Genomic DNA, 20,681 nt, shown 5'->3' with positions numbered 1-20,681 from the left:
CTGGATGATCGATGCAGCTTCCGATTCGGATTGGTCCCAGCCATAAAATAACCGCTAAAAAAAAGAGAGACTCGGATCGATCTGAGGGGGTGCATAAATATGCAGGCACCTAGGTTCAATGGACCAAAAAAACCAAAAAAGACTCGGATCGAGCCCCGGGGTTGCATAATGTTTTTTAGGGGGTGGGTGCATCCCATTGTTAGAGTCTGAACCAAAATGAAGCAATCTCAGGCCATGTGCCCTCGCGGCCGTCCGATCGTCTTCCCGAGCGCGTCCTGGCCGTCGGATCTCCGAGTGGACCAATTCGTTTGAACCAAAATGAAGCAATCTCAGGCCATGTGCCCTCGCAGCCGTCCGATCGTCTTCCCGAGCGCGTCCTGGCCGTCGGATCTCCGAGTGGACCAATTCTAACCATCCGATCGAGCTCGCAGCGACCCTGGCCGTCCGCGTCGCCATGCCATCGCCTGGCCGTGCCACCGCGTGTAAAATCAGTGCCCCCCAAGGGCATTTTAGTCATTTCACTTTTGGGTATAAAATCTTATCAGCTCCCGTAGATCCCTAGCCGCCTCCTCTCGTCTCCCCTTCCCAGCCGCTCGCCCCGCTGGCTCGCCCGCCCCGCCGCCTCGCCCGGCCGTCCCGCTCGCCGCCGCCTCCTCTCCTCCCCCGCGCCCCGCTCCTCCCACCTCGCCGCCGCCTCCTCTCCCCTCCCGCGCCCCCCTCGCCCTGCCCATCCAAGCTCAGGGTCGAGGGGCGGGCCGGGTCCGGGCGCGGTGGCTCGATGGTGAGCGCGATGGATCTCGAGCTAGCTCGGGCGTGTGGACGCGTTGGTGAGCGCGCCAGCGGCCGTGGCGAGCTCGAGCCCGGGATAAACATAGCGTCATGGTCGCCATGGACGCCGGCGCTGCACCTGCGCCGCCGGTTGGTCCTCCCCGACACCGTCCGGGCCCTCCTGCACTGCATCACCCTCCTACCGCGCCTACTAGACCTACAGGTCCCTCTCCCCCCTTCTCCTCCCTAAAGCTAGAGATTTCAGGTCGCTTGGGCGTGGAATAGAAAACCAGATGGATTTGTTTTGGTGTTCATGGAGAGGCAGATCTGGCTTTACTTTTGTCTTCTTATGTGTGTTGTTCTTCAATTTTGCAGGAAGTGCTCATGTATCAAATTCCAGTTGTTACTCAACCTGTAGTGGATTCCATTTGCTGAAGATATCGTCCATTGTCACCAGTGCATCCTTCTATCTGGCCTTCACTGATCAGTGGTTCAACCCTTCTCCTCCTCCTTATTTTCACTATTCTTCTATTCTAGGTTGGATGTATACATGTATGGCCATGTGTTTTTTGTACTCTTTTCTTTTTTGTCTTGATTCTGGTAAGGGACAAAAGAATTTGTGCTTGTTTTTAGTGGGGTGTGGACATATGCCTTTTATTCTTGGCTGGACATTGGTAGGAACCCTGGTGGGTTTGTTCCTTTTTGCATGCAGGAAGGCTATGTTTTTGTACAGGAGTTGTTGTTTCTTATTTCTTTACTGCTCTAGCTAGGTTCCAAGGAAGGGGCTCTTCGGAGGTATCTTATTTTGTTAGTTTGCTGTCCAGGGGAGCTTTAGATCTAGAAGCATTTTTTTCTGAAGTATGCATTTGTTGTCAAGGAGAGGTATAGTCTTGAGGTCATACGGCAATTAGGAGTAACTCTAGAGATGCTTTGGTGCTTTGGTGTGCCCCTTTTGATTGATGTTGTTGGATGAGTAGTCATATGATAGTTAGGAGTACCGCTGGAGATGCTTTGGTGCTTTGGTGTGCCCCTTTAGACTGGTGTTGTTGGATAAGTAGATGGATCTGGTGAGAGATAAAGGTGATTTTTTGGATCTGATGCCTGGATGCGGTCATGTGCAGGTGCTGCTGTGTGAATTTGTGCCGCTGTGTCGAATTGGGCGGAGGCTTCCCTGTCAAGAAGGTATCCTACAAACTCCACCCAATTTGACGAGCATTGAGCTGCAGCACCATCTGGTACTTGTACGGTCTGAAAAGCTTGTGCTATGTCACTGATTTCTTGGTGCGATCCATGGTGGTGCAGGTGCAGAGAAGCGCGGAGGACAGCTCGGTGGTAGAGGCGACGTACGAGGGTGAGCACAACCACCCGCGCCCCATGGGGGCGGCGAGCCGAGCTTGCGCAACGCGGGGCAGAGGCTTGGTGTTGTGCTCCATCTCCATCAACTCCTCCGGCCCAACCACTATGCTGGACCTCACCAAGAACGGGGGAGGCGTGCAGGTCGTCGAGGCAGGGGAGGCGCAACTGGACCTGAAGAAGGTGTGCCGGGAGGTCGCGTCGCCAGAGTTCTGGGCGGCTTTGGTGCTCCGTCCAAGGAGTCAAACCTCATCCGCACCGCCTGCTTCTGCTTTGGGTGCGAGCGCCCAGAGATCGTCAGGTGAGCTGGCAGAGCTTGGAAGAATCCTGCTTGTGTGTCTATGTGGGTTCTCGTGTTGGGATTGCATGTCTCGATGCCGTTGCCAGTGCCTGGCGCCATTGTTTAGCTGCATGCCAGATGTTTGCTGAAATGTGCCAGCAGTTTGCGTTGGGCACTTCAGTGCAGGCAAGGTGGTTGCCCATGTCCTGGAGGCTAAGATGTTGGCTTTTGTAGCAGCAGATTCCCTATGTAATACTCTATATGCTCCTAAACTATGCCAAATTGCTGATATGTTGTCTTCAATCTTGGTAGAAATCTCCAGAGTCCAGAGCACCGCTACATAACCGTGTCTTTTTTGGGATAATCGGTGCAACCTACCATGGTTATTGTATGAAGTTGAGCAAAGTATTACTAAATAAGTAAAAGAAACTGACAAAAAAATCAAATATAAAGGGTGATCAACATGTTCTATAACTGTTGAAAGACGTGTCAGTCGATATATGAAATTCAGGACATGGTTTCAGCTTGTAGCAGCAGTGTTATTGTTGGCCTCACCAGTCGCCACACTGAACTAGCGGGGTTGTAAATGGATGCAGTGCATTACAATATGATATCCCTGTCTCATACATAACAAGTCGGAACTCTTCTATTGCAGGTATCTGTCAAGATGGGATATTCAGGTCGCTCTGCGTAGTGGGTGCCTCATCATTTACAGGAAAGTTATTAATTCTAGGAAGCGATTGCGTGCTCATGTAGGACTTGATGAAGGAGAGGTGAGTACATGAAAATATGTCCATAGAAATTTCTCTTTATTTACCTTCCTTTTCTATTTTGAGATATATTCTTCAGTTTCTTTTTAACATATATTCTTCAGTTTATTTGTACATTGATGCCCCAGATCTGGTGATCTTGTTTCTTTTTGAGATATATTCTTCAGTTTACTTGTACTATTTATATACCTAGATTCACTGGATTATCATGTGAAACTGATGTTTCAGTAATTTGAGATTTGTTATTTATATTTGACTGCTTCATTGTTCTCTGAAACTGCAGGTATGTCCCAAGTGAACTGGATTATTATGATGATTTCGTCGATTCACACCTTTTTATCCTGAAATAAATGGCTTTCACCTTTGGGCAGTTCAAGTGATGGAAGATATTGTTTCAATGATATTGAAGCTTTTTAGATACTATGGCAGTTAAGGTTCATTTGAAGTCGCGGATGGATGCATGATTTATGCAGAAATGTATAAGTGCCATGTAGTGGTTAATTAGAGGTATACATTAGTGCATACAAGTCTTTTATTCTCTGCTTCATGATCTGGACAAAGAGATACATTATTAGCTTAATTGGAGTATTGTTGGTTAGTGCAGTATCTATAGACTGTTAATATTGTTATTTTTGTTATTCTATGCATGTGAACACTGCCGAAAAGGGTGTCTTCGGAGATTTTTTTTCTTTCAATATTTCCAATTAAAAGGCTAAAATTAACAATTCATTTGTAATTTCAATATTCTGTGAGCCCTGCTGTATATACTGTCAGGCTACACATGTATCTCTTACTATGTCAAGCATTATCAGTTTATGCACAGATTTATCTAGCTTTGCTGTCATTTTTGTAGTGGATGTGTAGGTTTATCACAGTACCCATTTTACCATTTATGGTGTTTGACTGTATCCCGTTCGCCACCGGGCTTATCTAGAAGCGCACACTTCTTGCTAGCTCCCCACTAGGTTTCTAGGGTAAAATCCATGGATGAAAATAGACGGTCACGGTAGAAGGCAGGGCACATCTGACACAGCCCAAACTCCCCACAGTAGTCCTGCTGCTTGCATTGTGCTTGGGTTCAAATTTTTCTCCTGGAAGTTTTCGTGCAGCTATAGAATTATTTAGAGTATAGTTCCCGGACCTTATTCATGTGTTCTTTTTGTAGGTGTATGGAAGTACAAGTACGCTGTGGCTAATTTGTTCCCTCTTTTATTGTTGTTACCGTGTCCTATCTCAGGTGTTCTTCGACTAAAATCAGGCTGCTCCTGCCATGTCTACCAGTGAAATGCCTCCTTCCATGATAAAGCAGCCTACTCTTAGGTACTTGCGCATGGTTGAACCATCGGTTATTCAGGCTTTTTTAGTAGTGATTTGATGCACCAATAAATAGATGTTCCTACTATCTTACAAAGTTTTAGCACATGACAGGGGATCCAAACTTGATTTATTGTTTGTGTGCTGCCTAATTTGTTTTGCAGGTACAGATCTTGGTGTTGATTCTGCCTCACCTTTCCAGCCGGCAGTGGTTCGGTTTGCTGCAGGTTTCCTCGGTGTTCAGGTAGCACCCCTCCCCCATTTATTTTACTTAGGTTTGATGCATTTTAGGTATTGTTTGTTGTCAAATGGATTCAGAACCGTTGTACTGGCATAACAAAAATAGATGGTGATGTATCAACACATTCCAAGTGTAGAATTACTTTATTATGCAAAACAAAGATAATCCTTGATGGAAATATATTGTCAAATGTGTGCTGCAATTGTAATTAGAGATCAAGGTCGGATCAGTATTTTGGTTTTTGTATTAACAATTTCTTAGTGCCTTTCTTAGTGTGTGTACAGTCCTTCATAGATGTTTACTTTGGTGCCTGCTATTGGTTATAGTCATAGGGATGATATTTACCTTACTAAAAGGGCAATGGCTCATTACATTGTCAATTCCAGTTGCTTGGTTCAGTGCCGTACAATATGATGCAGAAAACACAATAGTGGTTTTTATTCAGAGAAAGCACTTGATAGGTAACTCTCCTACTCCTTCCTTGCCCTCCCCTCCATCCAGTCCCGCCGGAGCCCCGACGGCGGCGGCTCCCTCCATCTTCCCCTGCTCATCTTCCGTCGCGTAGGCGACCTGAGTCTCTTCTAATCCCTCCCCCCTCTTTCTTTGGGTAACATGAGAATAGTACAGAAATCATACGAGTAGATTGCAGCCGAACCAAGTACTGCTTGTGCATTAAACATGATTTATTTCACTGGGTTGTTAGCACTGTCTCCTAGATGCAATGCTCCTCTGCTTTCTTCCTATCTCACCAATGGATTCATTTGGACTAAGAAAATGTGCTCTTTTTTGAACCCGTGATGCCACTACTTTCTGCTGTGAAGTACTCCGTAGTGATTCTTACATGATTTCCATACATCAAACTGTGTCATATGTGACCTTTTGCTTTACTGTGATGTTTAATTAATGTAAGATGCAATTTTTTTTCAAAATATCAACGATTAGGTGATGCTTATTTAGGCCTGAAACCTTTAACTTGCCAAATTTTTATACATAGGCGACCTCTCCGACCTTTTCTACTTCTAGGGATGATGATGGTTTTGAAATTATGATCAGATACTTATTAAGTTCTATTTTTTATTGTGCTCATGTTTCTATCCTAATACAAGGAACTGGTTCTTTTTATTTTGTCGATCAGGTACTTCATGGCAGCGCCGTGGACAGCATCACCATAACCACATTGATGGTCCAAGCCCAACTCACGACATCATTTTTAGTTGGGTTGTGAGCACCTCAACAACTCAACAACAAATATACTTGATGTGTAGCCGCATATACTACATCATCACTGACATCATTTCTATGACATGCTCAAAGTGATGTAATTAACCAAACCATTACTGTTATTAGTGCTTAGTTCCTCCTATATCTTTGAGAAATTCTAATGATGGAATCAATGGACTATATTTCCTTCAATCTGTGGAATATATATTGTGTAACCAGTAGTGGACTGGGTGGGTGCTGCCATCGTGCTTTGCTATTCATGTAACAGCCTGAATCGAATATGAATCGCGTTCTACCAAGTTGGATATAATGTCACTGCATTAGTAAATATGAAGGCACCTAGGTGATGGACTCGTGGGCTCGCCAGTCGTTGCAACTTGCAACAGACTAACCTAGAAATATGACAAAAAAAAAACTCACATGAGCTAAGTTTTTTTTAGAGGTTCGCGGGAGGTAAAGTTAGAAAGCATTTCCTATACATAGAAATGTAAAAGAAAGTAGTTACGCACAAGAGATAAGTTGTTGAATTGGTTAGTCCATTTATTTAAACAGCGAACAAAATGTGAAATGGGCCGGCCCAGAGCTGAGGCTGTGTGCGCGCCGGTTTGCAGGAACTGCATCCGGCGCCTTTAACGCTAAAATAGGATTTGCAGTCGCTCTCCCCTCCCATGCTACCTACAATAATATCTTACTAGCATATATGCTTGTGCGTTACAACATGAGAAAATACAGTATGCATTTAAAGTTAGTGAAAATTATATGTGCATGCGATAAAGGAACATTTAGCTTCTCAGTTTTGCTGTTTGTGAAGTAATTAATCTGTTATTTTTCCCTTCATTGATAGAGGACATTTAGGAGTTTTGTTACATCATCATATGCCAGAGACCACCCATTAATTATTCAATCTACTTTTCCTTTCAATCGAGGGGATTTTAAGGTATGAAGTTTTTGAATATTTGATCAAACATGAACCATTTTTTAAATTCTAAACCGTTTTTTTGAAAATTATGTACACTTTTGGAAAAAACACGAACAAAATTTGAAACGGGAACATCTTTTAAAATTCGAAAATATTTTTTGGAAACACCAATTTTTTAAATAAAAACATGAACACTATTTGAATTTGTGAATATTTTCTTAAATGGAAACATATGCTGAAAATTACTAAGATTTTTAGAAAATGTAAATATTTAATAGGCAAAATTATTTTGAATTATCAAAATTTCACTAAAATAAGAATATTTTTAGAATTTGGCGCATTTTCTAAATTCCATTTTATTTTTAGAAATCTCAAACAATTTTGAAAAAAATAACTTTTTTTTGAAAAATGGGAAACTTTTTCAAGTACCGGATATTTTTGAAAATAGCAAAAAAAATTGGAATTCTGAACGTTTTAAAATTTGATTTTTAACTGAATGCTTTTGACAATTGTAAATTTAAGAAACAAATTCTAAAATAAAAATAAACATGGAAGGGAGAAAAGATATACGAAATGGAGATTAAAAATATAATTAAAACAGAGAGACAAAGCAAAATGGGCTAACCCATTATTGGTTGTCCTGTGTGAAGCTCCGACTATTGTTCGCCCAGTGCGGAAAATAAAATTTTCCCAGCTATGCGGGTAGAAAAAAGTGGGCTGGCTTTACTGGGCCACATACAAAATTCTGGAAAAAAATTATTTTCCGTGTTGAACGGATGAGAAAATTAACGAAATGCACCTTGCTTTATTAGTAGGTATAGATATAGATATTATCTTATTTTTATTTGATAAAAAATAGAAATTCTCTAGCAAATTAGGGTGGCATGTAAAATACACATAGAGGATAAAGGAAAAAAGATCCTAATCCTAGGGTTAATCAATTTTAGCTAGTTGATGATGAGAAAATACGAATTAATGGTATTTTTTTTTTGAGAAAAGCTCGCCAAGCCTTTATTGATCACCTAAAATGTTTATAGGGATTACAATTGGGTCATGCTGGATGCCCAACCACAAATGCCTCCCAGCAGGAAGAGAGATACCAAATCTAGCAAGTCTATGAGCCTCATAGTTCGACTCTCGAGGTTCAAAGGAAAAATTACAAGTCATGAATAAGACGGAATTTTGTAAGATCTCTTTGATGATAATGATAATGGTCTTAGGGCAATTTAGTTCGGGGAAATGGGCGTAGGCCTGAATACGCTGGGCTAATAACGGCCCAGGGCCTGGATGATCAATGCACGATCATATTCGGATCGGTAAAAACCGCACCAAAAAAACCAAAAAAGACTCGGATCGATCCTTGGGGTTGCATAATTGTTTTTAGGGGGTCGGTGCATAAATATGGAGGCACCTAGTTGATGGACTCGTGGGCTCAGAAGTCGTTGCAACAGATTGGAAACCTAACCTAAAAATACGCGCATCCGATGCCGCCGTTTCGACGGGACCGCGCCCGTCCCTCGGCGACGCCACCACCGTACACCAACGGGTGGCTGTGGCGGCACCAGCAACGACACCGGACCAGGCGCGCCGGCGCCGAGGGAAAAAAGGCTCTGCCTGGCGTGTCCTCGTCCGCCACCGACATCGTCCGCTGCGGGGCGACGTGCAGTCACTCGGTAAACGCCGTGGCCACGCACGCCGACGCCATCTCCCGCTCTCTGCCGCCGCCCGCGCAATTCCTCCCCCACCTCGCTCTCGGCTTCTTCCACCAGGAAGCCCGCGCCCCCCGCGCCTCCCCCGCGCTGCCGCCGCGCTTCGTCCCGACGGAAGCCGCCTCGCGCCTCCTGGGCCCCCGCCCCCAGCTCGAACACGTCGCCGCCGGGCTGTTCGACCACGCCCGCCCTGTCGCATCCCGCAACGGCCGTGTTGTCCTGGAGCTCCGGCGCGAGGCGCGCGCCGACGGCCTTACGCTCAGCGTGTGCAACCCCATGACGGGGGAAATCTCCATGCTCCCTCCGCTCTCCGGCGACCACTGCCCCGGGCACTACGTGTGTGCGATACTCACCGGCGACGACCTAGACGTGCCCGCGCCGTCGGGCTTCTTCCGCGTGCTCCTCGTCTACAACCGCCGTAGCTTCACGGCGCTGCGCTCCTGCTCCTCTGCCGACGCCGACGCCGGCGTCGCATGCCGCTGGGGGCCGGAAGAAAGGAAACCCGGCGCCAAGATCAGCGCCAACATGCTGCGCGGTCTTGGCCACGCCGTCGTGGTCGGCGGCGCGGCCTACTGGCCCATGCACCACGAGGCGTTCGGCGTGCGGCTCGACGGCCCGCCGTCGGAGCCCATGGATATGTGTCCGGTGCCCTACAGGCAGTCGCACTATTACGCCGGCGAGCGCCTGCTGGGCACCTCCCCGGACGGGAAGCGCCTGAGCCTCCTCGACGTGGGCTTCCTGGGATGCACGGACTTCTGCATCAACATCGAGACCCAGACGGCTGCCGGCGGGGAGTGGGAGGGGCACGAACAGGCCCGACTCAAACTCATCAGCCTACCCGAGCTCGGGATTACCATGACAACGGCGTTTAAGCTGCGGTGGTTCGGCGAGAAGAGCGGCACCGTGATATTCACCGTCGGAGAAGGAGGAGGGTGCACCAGTCAGGGCGTCTTCATATTGAACATCACGACAAGATGCCTCGAGAAGGTTGCCGACGGCGTCGAGTGCCACGCGTGGAAATACTTGTGCGGCTACGAGATGGACCGCGAGGCGCTCTTTGCGTCGTCCGATAGATCGGTCCTGACTTCTCGCTAAAAATAGCTCGAGTACCTCAGCACATGCCCATGACAACGCTTCGGTCCTGACTTCTCGCCAATAGCTACCTCAGCACATGCCCATCAGAACGCTTGTTTTTTTTTTAAAAAAAAATCGGGAAATAAACTTCTGCCGTGTGTCTCTTGCACGGGATCTTGATTTTGTTTCATGGATGTGTGAAAATTGAATGAAACATACTCCCTCCGTTTCTAAATATTTGTCTTTCTAGAGATTTCAACAAATGACTATATACGGAGCAAAATGAGTGAATCTACACTCTAAAATATGTCTATATACATCCGTATGTGATAGTCCATTTGAAATCTCTAAAAAGACAAACATTTAGGAACGGAGGGAGTATCAAACATGCATGATAGGATAGTTTCCAAGTTTCATATTCCATAATTTAGACTTCCTAATAATATGTATATTTTTTCTTTTTTGAGATATACAAAATATGTATAACAAAATTAGTAGAACGTTCATGCGTTTCTATGGGCTATAATGCATATATATAAATAAATCAAATAAATGATTAAGGTTGTCTTCAAGGTCCAAGCTCATCCCATTCATATGTTCAGACGTGTTTGGACATTAAACAGACGCCCAGTAGGCTCCCTGAAATTCAACCATCTCGACGGTCTGGGCTGCCCAATTCTAGACCATATATGGGGGAGAAATGTGGTTGTTAGGACAATGTGACATGTTATGTCCAACAAGTGGGCCCAAGACAAAAACTCCACCCCACGACAAATCCTTCCCTTTTCCTATCGGACCCTTGCATTCCCGCTCGGTTTCTCGCTGTATCGGGACATTTCTTGCTGGACCTCTCTCTCCTATAAAACTGGATGACCCCCGCTTCACCTTCATCGTGCGTCGCAAACAGGGACAAATTTTTCATATTTAGAATATAACTAGCAAAAATGCCCGTGCGTTGCAACGGGATAAAATTTTATGGTCTTCCCTAGCATAGCTTAAAATACAAATCATTATTTAATTTATGATCCACATAAATTATTCCAAGAAGACGAAGAATTGTGCTTTCAACCATACCGTTTTTGCAAAACTGTTAGCAAATATATGTAGTTTGGTTTGCAGCCATCCGAGTTTCATTCTCACCTCCATTGTTTTAGATGCAGTACACCCATGATGGTGTATTAGTTGTCCATGGGGAGGAGGCCAGAGGAGTAGTGGAGGAGTAATGTTAACGACCAACATTCAGTTTATGGTGATGGTGATAGAGCTTCGTAGACCGGACTAACTTGAGACTCACTGATCTAAACTCATACGGACAAGGCTAAAAAAGTAACACTAAAGTTTACATGGGAGTGACATTTCGATGACCGTGTCGAGGTGATGCCACAGTATGCAACATCCGGTTCATATCTGTGGTTGGTATGGAGCATGGTGCATGCCTCCAATGATAACAATCGAACCAAGAACAAAGTCTAGGAAGTTGACAACATCTACATTATTCTAGTAATTGGAAAATCTCTTACTGACCGTGACATAGTCTTGTGACGGTTGGTATAGATTGAACGTTAAAATTCATCATTTAGGAAGCACGATTCAAGTTCTGCTTCATCTGAATGGATTATGATTCTTGATGCGGTTTTGATGGTGTGTTGGTTCGGCCAAAGGAACTCCGATGCGTCGAGGGTGATAAAGGCATCCAGTGGTAACTTAGAGCATTAAAAAATATTTCTTTGAGCTGCATTACTTTGTTCGAATCCCCTACGGTTAGCACGTCCCTCTCACAATCCCTTCTCCTTGAGGATCACCGTCGTGAAATCCATCCTCCTCAACCCCTCTCAAGTAGTGCGCACGTGCATCCATCCTTGATAATTGTTATTATTAATCCTCTCGAATCCCCTACGGCGGGCAGCACGTCCCTCTCGTTTGTTCTCTTTTTTTAGCGGGCAGCACATCAGCGTGCACGTGCATCCATCCTTAATCCTTGCAAGTCCGCAATCTGAAAATCCTGCCCCATAATTTCCTTTTTTATGGACGGAATCCTTCCTTTAATACACCTCACCTTGAGATAGCTCACAATTCCTGATTATTTGCCTTGCGTCCTTGATAAATCCATCTCCATAATTTCCTTTTTAAGGATGGAATCCTTCCTTTAATATCCCTTCCTTGAGACAGCCCACAATTCTTGGTTGTAGTTTTTTAGTCCTGATATTGATATTTCAGAAAACATGTGATCCTATATAAACTGGTCGCAATCTGCTTAAAGGAGCGAGGTGGGATTATATAACATGAAATATGGATAGTTGAGTCGGTCGGTGCAGCCACCTTTTGATCCTTGAAGTCATGAGTTTGATTACCAAGCATTATCTTTTTTATGTGACTTTTAGAAGGCCCATCCGTGGCCCATAAGAAAATGCCATCCAGCAATTGTGGTAAAAAAAGCAACATGGCCCAATACGGAGGGGTGCGTACGAGCAGAACGTTGAACGAAGCGTTTTTGGTGTGATTTGTGTTTTATGTACACCGATACGGGCAGGGATATATAAATACACCAAATTATAGTACCACCTTGGATAGAAAATAATACGAAATTATGGTAGTAAGAAGCAATAGCCCTTTTATTAGTAAGTAATAGATAGGCAGCCGCCTCGCCTACACTGTCTCCCGCCATCGTCACCCGCCACCATCTTGCCCACGCCGGCGCCTGCCCGTCTCCTGCTGCCGTTACAGGTCCGTGACCGGTCCGTCACCGCCTCATCCGCCCCGTCGCCACAACCCTGCCACTGTTGCCCGCACCATGGCCTCGCCGGTGGCCACCACACGCCTGCCGGTGTCATTGGCCGACGGGTCCTACCAATTCATCTAATTTTCTAGTTTAATTAAAAGTAAAAAATGCATTTAGGGAAAGAAGTTTAGGGGAACTGATGAAAGTTACCTTTTCTTTTACGAGAAGGCTGAAAAGCCACTTTTACGGGAAGATTTTCAAGGGAACTATTGGAGTTGCTCTTATGACTCCACTATAAATCTGACGTCTGATAATCCAAAAGTATCGGGGATCACGATAGTCTTTGAGGGTAGTTTTTTACCCAAATTTATTGATTCAACACAAGGGAAGCGAAAGAATATTTATGCGCCTTAGCAGTTTAGTTGTCAATTCAACACACCTGGAGAGCTAAATATCTGCAGCAGTAGTATGATAGTTTGATACTAGCGGTAACAGTAACAATAGTAACTGTGATAGTAACATTAGCAATTTTGTAGTGATTGCAACAGTAGCAGCAAAGTATAGTAACTTAGCAAATATCAATATCAAAAAAGCGTAGGCATTGGATCAATGATCGATATTTGTGTTGGATGGCATTCATCATATAACAGTCACAACCTAGAACGATACACAATAGCTCCAACGCATCAATTCAATGTAGGCATGCATTTCGTATATAGTCATGTGTGCTTATAATAATCGTATATAGTCATGTGTGCTTATAATAAGAACTTGCATGACATCTTTTGTCCTACCCACCCGTGGCAGCAGGGTCCATAAGGAAATCTAAGGGATATTAAGGCCTCCTTTTAATAAAGAACCGGAACAAAACATTAACACACGGTGAATACAAGAAATCCTCAAATTACAGTAGGAGAGTATCCCAACTATTGTCACTTTGACGTTTACAGATCAGAATAATAACAAGTGCATACAACTAGCAGATAGGATCATAACTCAAATAAATTCATGAAAACGTAGAGGGTTTAAATCTGAAGTCATGGCACTCGGGCCTTAGTGACAAGCATTAAGCATAGTAAAGTCATAGCAACATCAATCACAGAACATAGTGGATATTAGGGATCAAGCCCTAACAAATTGACTCGATTATATGATAAATCTCATCCAACTCCATCACCGTCCAACAAGCCTATGAAGAAATTACTCACTCCCGACAGGGAGCATCATGGAATTGATGATGAAGAAGGATTGGTGATGATGATGGCGACGAATCCCCCTCTTCGGAGCCCTGAACGGACTCCATAGCAGCCCTGCCAAGGAAGAATAGGAGGTGGCAGCGGCTCCGTATCGTAAAACGTAATGAAACTTTTTCTCTTATTTTTCTCTTAGGTAAACAGAATTTATAGGCTTGGAATTAGGTCAGACGGTAGCCTGTGGGACCCATATGGCGTCAGGGCGCGCCTTGGGGGTAGGCGTGCCCTATTTCCTTGTGAGTAACTAGTGGCCCCCCTCCGATGGATCTTTGTTCCAATATATTTTTTATATATTCAATGAAAAATCTCTGCAAAGTTTCGTCCGATTCTGAGAACTTTTATTTCTGCACAAGAAACAACATCATGTTAGTTCTGCTGAAAACAACGTCGGTCCAGGTTAGTTTAATTCAAATCATGCAAATTACCTTGCAAAACAAGAGCAAAAGTGTTTGGAAAAGTAGATATGATGGATACATATCAACGTCAGGTTTTTTTAGCATGGGAAAACGAATGTTTCTTCATGGAAAATTATGTTCTTGGAGGATGACAAGTTTTAGTTGGTGAGCATGGCAAATCTGTCATAGTTTATTTATTTTGTGATAAAGTTACCGTGCTTGCAAACTAAATTTATCGTCATTGCGCCAATATAAATTGGCATGAAAAACTTTAAATTGCCCAAAAGATAAGTGCCACACATGTGGCACAGAGTAACACCGCCCTGATGTTTTTTACAACTAAAATATTTATTAGAAAAAAACCCACAGAAAAACTGAAACTGGCCATCCAAACAGAAAGTTGCCATGTTTCACAACTGAAGTTATCATCCTCGCGTAACTAAGCTTGCTATAAAAAATGTCAGGACGGAATTGCTTCATGCCACACGTGTGACACTTATCAGGGTCCTTAAATTAATCATGTCTAAAATTATGTCGTTTGATTTTTAGTGTTCTCGAAAGCTTAGAGTTTATGATCATTTTTTTTGTGATTCAGAGCGAATGTGGTGCCGGTCGCCCGGTGAGACGCATATAAATCTCGGCGCATGGTGACTGGATGAGTCAGCTAGAACCAACCGTTCTCTTAGACCCCGCGCGGATGACTCTGTTCCTCGCGGCACAAGACCTGCTCTGGTTTTTTTTCCTTTGGACAAATCTGTATTTTTCCCTCTCTCTCCCAAATGGATTCATCCCCAAATTCGGCGCAACATCCCCGTCGTGAGCTTTGTCTCCCACGTTGTCGTCGCCTCCTCGTCCACGAGCACCCTCTCCCGCGCCTCTAGCTCCTCCTCCAGCGTGCGTGCTCTCTCCCGCGCGCGGGGGGGGGGGGGGGGGAGGAGGACTCGGGCCTTCTAAGACGTAGCTGGCTTCGAGGCTAGATGGCGCACCTCTTCTCGCTGTGCTCCTCCTGGTCGAAGAAGACGACATGCAGGTGAGGCGACAAAGATGACACAACTGGAGGACCAGAGGACTACGACAGTAGCCGACATGTGAGGTAAGATGATCCTGGAGGCGTGGTGGCGTGGTGGGCAGAGGCGACAGAGCGAGCGACGGCTGAAGGGCTCGACCATGCAGACAGCGGACGTAGCGGCATCAAATCAGAGCATGGTGGGACGACATCAAAGCCTCAGGTGGCGGCAGCACCATGGCTGGAGGCAGCGAGCTCTGAGGTAGGCTAGGCTGCCGCAGTGAAGAAAAAGAGCAGAGCATGCGCAAGGAGCGGGGTCCTTGGCTCGTTGGCGTGAGGCTCGAGTGGAGGCAACACCATGGCTGGAGGCGGCGAACTCCGAGGCAGATGCGGTCACCATGGTGAAGAAAAAGAGGAGAGGAGGCGCGAAGAGCGGGGTCCCTAGGCCCTAGCTCGCTGATGCAAGGTTCGGCAACCGATCGGTGGTGGTTGTAACATGTAGAGAGATCTCATGGAGACACTCCGACGATCTAATGCCTCCGGCGCAAGTGTTTGTTGGTGGTAAATCTTGGCATGACCAGTGGCCGAGAGAATACACCACCAGCCTACATCGCATCGCCAGGGCCGCTTGCTATGTAAATTATAATTATTCAGCGCTGCCATGAGTGGATCCTCATCTGACGAGATAAATGTGTTGGGAATCGTTCCATGGAAAACAAAAAAATTATACGCACATGCAATGATCTATCCATGGAGATGTATAGCAATGAGGGGGAGAGTGTGTCTAAGTACCCTCGTAATGGAAGCGTTTCACAACGCGGTTGATGTAGTCGAACTTCTTCGCGCTTCAACCGATCAAGTACTGAACGCACGACACCTCTGCGTTCTGCACACGTTCAGCTCGGTGACGTTCCTCGCCTTCTTGATCCAGCAAGACGTCAAGGTAGCAGATGAGTTCTGTCAGCACGACGGCGTGGTGACGGTGATGGTGAAGTGATCTCCGCAGGGCTTCGCCTAAGCACTACGAAAATATGACCGGCGTGTAAACGGTGGAGGGGGCGCCGCACACGGCTAGGCAATTGTCTGGTGTGCGCTAGGCGCCTGTAACACCCCGGTAGTCAAGCTACAGTAATCAAACACTGATGATGCCATGTCATCGTAATTAATTTGCTTAACCTCACTTTGATCCAAACCGAATTCAAATTCAAATTTTAAAATAAAGTAAAAATAATATTTATTCCAACAACAAAACACAAATGTTCAAATTATTCTATAATTCCCTCTAATCAGTTGTCATGTTGAAACTAACTCCATCTGACTCACAAATAAATTCCAAGTAAATTAATAAATGGTCCAGCAGCAAATAAAATGACCTTCTTAGAATAAACAATTACTTATTTAACTCTAGTTGCCTCCAAACTTTGTGGGTATACTCAAAATAATGGCTAGTATTTATGTGACAAATTTCATCTACAACAAAATTCATTTGGTTCGAACTTAAAATAGAAATAGAGGAGAAATGCAAAACAGTAGTAGAATAAGAATATTGGATATGGCGCTGTGCACTTTGGCCCATTTAGCAATAGGAGCTAGGCCAGCCCAACTCCCCATCTCCTTCTACCTTTGTTCACCGAATAGAGGCGTGGCAGCCATCCACGGCCATGGCCGCGCTTTGGCGTGCGTGGCGGCCATCCGTGCCCCCCTTTACCTATAAAGGAGCCCACCAAAAACCCTAGACCCCTCTCGTCCAGTTCCCCCTCGGTCCCCCTTCACCCCCTCCTCTTTGGATCAATTTTGTGCTCGGAAGCTCGCATGGTGACCGCGCGCCTGGCCACTATTGCCGCGGCCAACGTGCGCCTCACCGCCTGGGAAGACCTCAAGGAGAACCGTCGTGGTCGGCCGCATCACCCCCGAGCATCGAATCAAGCCAGGGCGGCCCGCATGCTCGCCATCGAGCTCATTTCCGTTGAGTACATCGTCATCGTTCGTTGCCGTTTGCCGCCGCTCTGATCCATCCTTGGCCTCCCCGACCACGTCCCCGGATCCGTGGTGAGCTTCTCCTCCGGATCCCAATTTCCTTTGCCTCGTTTCGGTCACCGTTTGCCGTCCCCGAGCTCATCCGAGTTTGCACGTATGCGTACATACGTGCGCGCGCGTGTGTGTGTTACTGCCACCGCTGCCTTGCTCCTCCCGCTTGATGCTCTTTGCGTTGCTACTACTTGGAGCTGCTGCCGCTATCGCTGCTCTGTCACTTGCTGCTGCTGCAAGCTACTTCCACCTCTGAAGCTGCCACCGCTACCTGCTGTTGGGCCGCCGCCGCTGCTGCTAGTGTTGCTTGCATTAGAGTAGTGTAGCATGTTACTGCTTTCGGTTAATCCTATTCTGTTACATAGCTTGTGTTTGCTACTGAAAGATCAAGGATGTTGCCTAGAGGGGGGGGGGTGAATAGGCACTTTAAAATAATTACGGTTTAGGCTTGAACAAATGCAGAATAAACCTAGCAGTTAATTTTTCAAGCACAAAACCTACAAAAACTAGGCTCACCTATGTGCACCAACAACTTATGCTAAGCAAGATAAACTACTAGGAGATAGCAAGATATATGACAAGAAACAATATGGCTATCACAAAGTAAAGTGCATAAGTAAAAGGCTCAGGTAAAAGATAACCGAGGCACGCGGAGACAACGATGTATCCCGAAGTTCACACCCTTGCGGATGCTAATCTCCGTTTGGAGCGGTGTGGAGGCACAATGCTCCCCAATAAGCCACTAGGGCCACCGTAATCTCCTCACGCCCTCGCACAATGCAAGATGCCGTGATTCCACTAAGGGACCCATGAGGGCGGTCACCGAACCCGTACAAATGGCAACCCTTGGGGGCGGTCACCGAACTCGCACACTTTGGCAACCCTTGGGGCGGTCACCGGACCCGTACACTTTGGCAACCCTTGGGGGCGGTCACCAGTACCCGTCAAATTGCTCGGGGCGATCTCCACAACCTAATTGGAGACCCCGATGCTTGCCCGGAGCTTTGCACCACAATGATTGAGCTCCGAACACCACCAACCGTCTAGGGCGCCCAAGCACCCAAGAGGAACAAGCTCAAGGGTACCAAGCACCCAGGAGTAATAAGCTTCTCAACTTGTTACTTCCACGTATCACCTTGGAGAACTCAAACCGATGCACCAAATGCAATGGCAAGGGCACACGGAGTGCCCAAGTCCTTCTCTCCCAAATCCCACCAAAGCAACTAATGCTAGGGAGGAAAATGAGAGGAAGAACAAGAAGGAGAACACCAAGAACTCCAAGATCTAGATCCAAGGGGTTCCCCTCACATAGAGGAGAAAGTGATTGGTGGAATTGTGGATCTAGATCTCCTCTCTCCTTTCCCCGAAAAACTAGTAAGAATCCATGGAGGGATTGAGATATAGCAAGCTCGAAGAAGGTCAACAATGGGGGAAGAATACGAGCTCAAAGGATAAGGTTCATTGGGGAAGAAGACCCCTTTTTATAGGTGGGGAAAAATCCAACCGTTAAGCTCACAGCCCGCACAGAGCGGTACTACCGCTCGTCCTCACGGTACTACCGCTAGGGGTAGCGGTACTACTGCTTGCGAGCGGTACTAAAAAATACATCCTTGCCTACCACCGCTGGACTTGTGACGAGTTTTTGGTCCGGAGCGGAAGTAGCCACGATAGTATTGCTCCAAGCGGCAGTACCGCTCCCACGAGCGGTAGTAAAAAATTACATCCCCTCCAAGCGGTAGTACCGCTGCAGCTTTTATAAGGACACCAAAACTGACACAACTTCTGCAAACGGACTCCGAATTCAACGAAACCAAGTTTGTTGGAAAGCTAGAGACAATGGATAACACAATATTGATAGAAACAGCAATAAGAAGCAAATTAGAAAAGGCCCATAAGAAAATGGTGAGAACCCTTCCTCGAAGAAGACCGGTAAAACCTCCAACACCGAAAACGCAATAGAAGAAGCACGTGAACTCCGTTTTCGATGAACTCGAGCTTGTCAAGAAGATGACCATAAGCTACAAATCTCACTAGGAGAAAACCAAACAAGAACCAAGAAATATGATGCAAGCATGCAATGGTTTGAGCTCTCTATGAACGATACGATCAAGCTACTCAGTTGAGAGCCCCCCTTGATAGTACGGCAATCGATCCTATAACCCGGTCTCCAAACTACCACCATGAGACCGGTAAAATAGAGAACCTATCAAGGCCAAACCTTTGCCTTGCACAAAGTCCACTTGAGCTAGATGTAGACGATCTTGACTTTCTCAAGTAGGACCACCTTTCTTGATTGTGTTGGCTCGCTGAAGACTAGTAGATTGCTCCCCCATACTCCACTATGGGCGAGCCACTCTTCAGCACATCTTCACAAGTCCATTGTCACCACAATGGACAGCAATCTTCAAGCACTTGATCTCTTCGTGATGCATCACTTGAACGTGCACACCGCAACCTAACCCCACAAAGAACTCTCACGAAGACTATGGGTTAGTACAAAAAGCGTAATGGACAATGCTTACCATACCATGGGATCACTTGATCCCTCTCGGTACATCTTCTACGCTTTGTGATTTGATCAACTTGATTCACTCTTGACTTAGTATTGATCAACCTTGAACCTTTCCAACTCTCTTCATTTGGATGATGCCTTGAAGGTAAGCATGAATGATCACACAATCTTCTTCTTCAAGACATGCTTGCAATAGGCTCAACTCTCACATGACCAATCTTTGGATAATTCCTTAATAGCACCTTGGTCAACACATAAACTCCTTGAAACCAACACATGGACTTCAAGAAGTGCCTATGGAAAAATCCTTCAAATATAACTCAATGCAACCATTAGTCCATAGAGAATGTCATCAATTACCAAAACCACACATGGGGGCACCGCATGTCCTTTCAATCTCCCCATTTTGGTAATTGATGACAATCACTTTCAAGCGAGTTTGTATAAGGAATTATGCATCACCATGCAATGCAACAACCAATGATGCATGAGTATGAGATGCAAATGCTTAGGAACAAAACCAAAGCAAGAACAAAACTCTGAAAACTTCTCCACAAAACTCTCTGAAACTTCTCCCCCATTGGCATCGATTGCCAAAATGGGAGAAAAGTTTAGAAGGCCAATAAATTGTGTTCCTCCATAAATTGTGTATTTCTCAAGAAGAGAGCGGAATGCAATACACATATCCAACGGTAAATACTTGGAGTAAGACAAACTATATTGAGGCCCAAAGATTGCAAAAGAATGATATGCCACAAAGACATAACAAAGAGAGAAACAAGCAATCAAAAGATACCATTTGAAGCAAGCTATCAATAGATACCAATTGAACCAACTATACCAATGATCCTACGTGCCACATGAATAAAAGAGATTATGATATGAGCAAAGGAGTGTTCTAGAGAAACTAGAGAAGCTCCCCATGATTTGTGCACAATTTAGTTTTGTAATTGGATTCAACGAGCACAAAATAGGATCGTCACTCCCCAAGATCAATAGAACCTCACGACAAGTGCAAGAGAGTAACGGAAAGTTCTAAAGACACTAGTGAAGCTCCCCATGATTTGTGCACTCCTTAGAATATTTGCATTAGGATACCAAGTGCACAAAATAGGATCA

The 20,681-nt window shown here is 45.5% G+C and overlaps 2 protein-coding genes across 8 annotated transcripts; both read left to right on the top strand.

The window, feature by feature from the left end:
- The first annotated feature begins 560 nt into the window (after nt 1-560).
- LOC109782135 (uncharacterized) lies at nt 561-6,168 on the top strand. Of its 7 annotated transcripts, none has more exons than XM_073501084.1 (10): nt 561-991; nt 1,144-1,258; nt 1,890-1,950; nt 2,071-2,422; nt 3,057-3,174; nt 3,543-3,678; nt 4,409-4,491; nt 4,650-4,729; nt 5,113-5,187; nt 5,862-6,168. In XM_073501084.1, exons 1-5 carry the CDS (start codon nt 880-882, stop codon nt 3,155-3,157), a joined length of 741 nt encoding a protein of 246 aa, XP_073357185.1. In that variant the 5' UTR covers nt 561-879; the 3' UTR covers nt 3,158-3,174; nt 3,543-3,678; nt 4,409-4,491; nt 4,650-4,729; nt 5,113-5,187; nt 5,862-6,168. The 7 variants fall into 7 exon arrangements, with proteins under 7 accessions (XP_073357185.1, XP_073357184.1, XP_073357186.1 ...); XM_073501083.1 differs by having other exon boundaries at nt 4,337-4,491; XM_073501085.1 differs by having other exon boundaries at nt 3,455-3,678.
- A 1,133-nt stretch (nt 6,169-7,301) lies between these two features.
- On the top strand, nt 7,302-10,688 carry LOC109782134 (uncharacterized). Its single transcript, XM_020340728.4, has one exon. The coding sequence runs from the start codon at nt 8,351-8,353 to the stop codon at nt 9,668-9,670; it is 1,320 nt and encodes a 439-aa protein (XP_020196317.1). The 5' UTR covers nt 7,302-8,350; the 3' UTR covers nt 9,671-10,688.
- Nucleotides 10,689-20,681: the final 9,993 nt, after the last annotated feature.

The sequence above is a fragment of the Aegilops tauschii genome, chromosome 6 (assembly GCF_002575655.3).
Source record: "Aegilops tauschii subsp. strangulata cultivar AL8/78 chromosome 6, Aet v6.0, whole genome shotgun sequence".
NCBI lineage: Eukaryota > Viridiplantae > Streptophyta > Magnoliopsida > Poales > Poaceae > Aegilops > Aegilops tauschii.
Note: the sequence above shows the minus strand (reverse complement) of the source record. Positions and strands in the feature narration are given on the sequence as shown.